The 3,630-nt window shown below is 37.3% G+C and overlaps 1 protein-coding gene across 1 annotated transcript; it reads left to right on the top strand.

Annotated features, from left to right (window-relative positions):
- Window positions 1–140: 140 nt before the first annotated feature.
- Window positions 141–2,777, top strand: LOC112458122 (calponin homology domain-containing protein DDB_G0272472-like). Its single transcript, XM_025021563.1, has 3 exons — window positions 141–242; window positions 1,701–1,873; window positions 2,003–2,777. The coding sequence occupies exons 1-3, from the start codon at window positions 141–143 to the stop codon at window positions 2,775–2,777; spliced, it is 1,050 nt and encodes a 349-aa protein (XP_024877331.1).
- The last annotated feature ends 853 nt before the right edge of the window (window positions 2,778–3,630 follow it).

Raw genomic sequence — 3,630 nt, forward strand, 5'->3', positions numbered from 1 at the left:
AATGGTGTGAGAAGACCTTATATCGTCTATCTACGGACCTTGGGTTCGATCGTTTGATGAAAGATCTGGAAGTTATAACTAGGGAAATAATTTCTTTTAATCTATATTTAGAATTTGTGCGGGGAAAAAAAAACGCAACCATGGCCACAAATGACAACGGGACTAACGGCGTGGAAACGGAAATCGCCAAGGGCGAGCGGGATGACGTATTCGAAGACTACCCGCGTTTGGAAAGGAAAAGGGTACAAGATAAGTTACGCTCGAAGGTGTCAGCGACGAGAATCGCGAAAGTAAATGAAATATGTCATATGTTTCGAAATGAACTTTTCGTATAATTACATAATCTAATAGCAGACGGCAAAAACTGAGCAAGAATATGCACGGCGCAATACGATGGCAAATAATAAGAAATTAATAATAATAAATAATATCTATTTACAATAAATTAATAATAATAAATATTTATGATAATTAATAATAATAATAAATTAACAGTAAATGTCAAATAAGAATCTCTCGACAAAACTCAATCATCTATATAGCTGACTCTTTAAATATTACTTTTAAAAATAAGGTATTTAAAGAGATTATACTTAAGATACCTTAAAATATCTTTAAAATACCTTATTTAAATATATTAAATATTTCCTTATGATTTTAAATATCTAATTTTAAGACCTCTTTTAGGTTTTAAACACCTAAGGCACCTTTAAATATTTTATTTAAAAATAAGTAAAAGTAATATTTAAAGATGTATTTTCTAAAAAGGTATGTCAGATGATCAAGTTACGTAGCAGCAAAGAGTGATGGCAAAAAGACCTGTATTTTCGCTCATTTTTTGGACCTCGATTTTCAAACTTTTTTATGCCAAATAGTACTGTGACGGGACATTAATCCCAGAGAAATTTTAAAATGAGCATAGGCACGGTTTTGGAGATATGTAGGGGTGAAAGTGATGGTTTCTCATAATCCATGAAAGTACATGAAACTCTTCAAGTGTTCATACCAAGGAATAAAATATATATAACGAAGTGAAACACACACATATCGTTTCTTATAGATTTTTTTACGCCGGATTCAAATATGACCTTAGTTTTTGTCTATCATGAAAATTCCCCAAGATAGATGGAGTTGACGTGAAACTTGACACCTATCTACTATCTACTATCTACTAACTTGACACCGCCTCTCACGGATCGGGCTGCTTTTTTACTATGAGTCCCCTTGCCTCTCTTACAGATTGGGGTGCTTTTTCAATGTGAGTCCCCTTGTCTCTCACATATTGGAGTGCTTTTTTAATGCGAGTCCGCTGGCCTTTCACATATTGGGATGGCGACAAAAAATACCCTCATCAATAATACGTGAACTTCAACCACGCATTCTTCCTTATGCAATATACCCTGACTGGAAATCGTCACTTTCACCCCTTTGTATCTCCGGAACCGTGCCTATGCTTATCTTGAAATTTTACTGGGATTAATGTTTCATCTAATAGTACTATTTGCCATGAAAAAAAGTTTGAAATTCGAGGTCCAAAAAATGGGCGAAATTTGCCATCACTCTTTACCATCGTGTTCCGTTAGCAGATTCCGTTGTATTTTGTTCTGGCGAAAATTGTGGCAGACACTTTGCAAAAATCTGCTCTTCGACCATCCGGGACTATTATAATTCCGTTACTAATCTCTCGCTTCTTCGCATAGCGCAATGTACCGCGAGTTTCCGCGACATCCGCGTCAACTCGGATCGCAGAACTAGCACGGCCGACGAAGCAGCGCGCGCTGAACACGCTGAACGAAAAAGCGATGACGTTGCCGCCGGCGTTCGTGGATAATCTCGTCAAGATCGTCGAAGCCGAGTCCTGCTTAACTCCGGAGTAATATGTCGTATCTCACAATCAGATAGATTTCGCCTGACAATGCGTCGGACTCTCTCTGTGACGTCCGAGTCCGTAGAAATTTTAATGCTAATCCTAAAAACAAAAATTCTATTTGATTTCTCGTAGAGAAGCCGCGCGAATTCGTCGCCAAAAGGAGCGCAGAACGAGGAAGGCGACGCGACTACCGCTCAGGAAGAAACGAACCGCAGAAGAGATCGCGGAATTCGCGGAGGATATCACGCGCGCAACGACGCTGGATCATGACGCAACGATATCCCAGTACCAGATGGCGGAACGTTTAGTCAAGAGTATTTTAGAATATCGGCGCGAGACGCGGGAGGGCATCCCCGAGATCGCAGACGTATTAATGAAGCGTTTAATATCGATTGATGGATACGCGGACACAAAAAACGGCGACCGTGCGACGCAGCAGTTGCAACTTTTAGCAAACGTGGTAGCCCGTTGGATAACTGACGTACTTGCCGAAGTTGCTGAGACCTATAAGGAAGCTATAAAAGAGTATTATAAGAAAAGGAAGATGCGAAGATTGGACGTGAATAATAACAACAAAACTAACAATAAGAATAAGAAAACTGAGAATTGGAAGCAGATGGGTCAGATGAAAGAAATAGAAAAGCAGGAGGGGAAAAATTATGAGACAACAAAGAGAAACAATCCGGCGAAAGAGAAAAACGAAGATGAGCAAAAGGGGGATGAGAGCGGCAAAGAAAAAGACGAAGCAAAGGAGAAGGCGAGAGAGAGAGAACAGTTAGATGACAGAGAAGCGAAAAGTGAGAGGGTGACAGAAGAAACGGTTGAAAGAGAAGAGAAGGACGAAGAAACTAAGAAAAGAGAGAAAGGAGAAGAGGGCAAAGAAGTGCGTGAAAATGAAGAGAAATAAAATAAAGAAAAAGAAAAAAACGAAACGACAACAGAAGAATAAAAAATGAAAGATTATTAATAATTAATCAAAGATAAAATAAAAATGATATAAAAAAGATGAAATTGAGAGATTTACGCAAAGGCGTAGAGGAAACTTCTGGAGATGTATAAGCGAGGAAAGAGAACGGTTTAGGATAATTGAAAAAGAAAGTAAATATATTACAGATTTTTATATTATTATATAAAGTTACATTTACAGATATATCATTATCAGATATCATTATCGACTAATAGACCGAGGAAATACCTGTTTCAACTTACAATTTGTCGTTTCAGTTGAGGGGACAAACAGCGGTGGCTCAAAGGCAGGGATTTACTTCATCTACGTAAATTTCGAAAAAAGTCAAATCGATCATGAGAGTCATTACATTAAATATATCGTAAAATGCAGTATAAATAATACCATGAGTATTTAAGCTGAAATCATCGTAGTGCCCTTATTTTCTCCTTCACGCTTCTGTAGTATAAGGCTGGTATTCATATTTCATCTTATTTCAACCTTATTTTGATCTTATTTCAAGACGATTTTAAAATAATGTCTTAAGATGCTAATACGGCTCTATGGCCGGTATTCATAATCAGATCTTATTTCAAGACCCCGTCTTAAGTAATATCTTAAGATGCGGCTCTGTGATTGGTTAATGACATCTTATAATTGTACTTAATTAAGAATGGTCTTAACCCTTAAAGCGCACATGGGGTGTAGGATACCCCACTCCGAACTTTGTGCTCTGATAAGTCTCATTAAAATGTCTTTTTCAATAATTTTTTAAACAATGTTAATTTTAAGAAATCGCTATAACTTTTGTTTA

The sequence above is a fragment of the Temnothorax curvispinosus genome, unplaced genomic scaffold, assembly GCF_003070985.1.
Source record: "Temnothorax curvispinosus isolate PA1 unplaced genomic scaffold, ASM307098v1 QBEX01008714.1, whole genome shotgun sequence".
NCBI lineage: Eukaryota > Metazoa > Arthropoda > Insecta > Hymenoptera > Formicidae > Temnothorax > Temnothorax curvispinosus.

Coding starts and splice junctions, on each gene's coding strand:
- LOC112458122 (XM_025021563.1), top strand. CDS start 141: ATGGCCACAAATGACAACGGGACTAACGGCGTGGAAACGGAAATCGCC. Junction 243..1,700: donor CGCGTTTGGAAAGGAAAAGG/GTACAAGATAAG, acceptor TTCTTCGCATAG/CGCAATGTACCGCGAGTTTC. Junction 1,874..2,002: donor GAGTCCTGCTTAACTCCGGA/GTAATATGTCGT, acceptor GATTTCTCGTAG/AGAAGCCGCGCGAATTCGTC.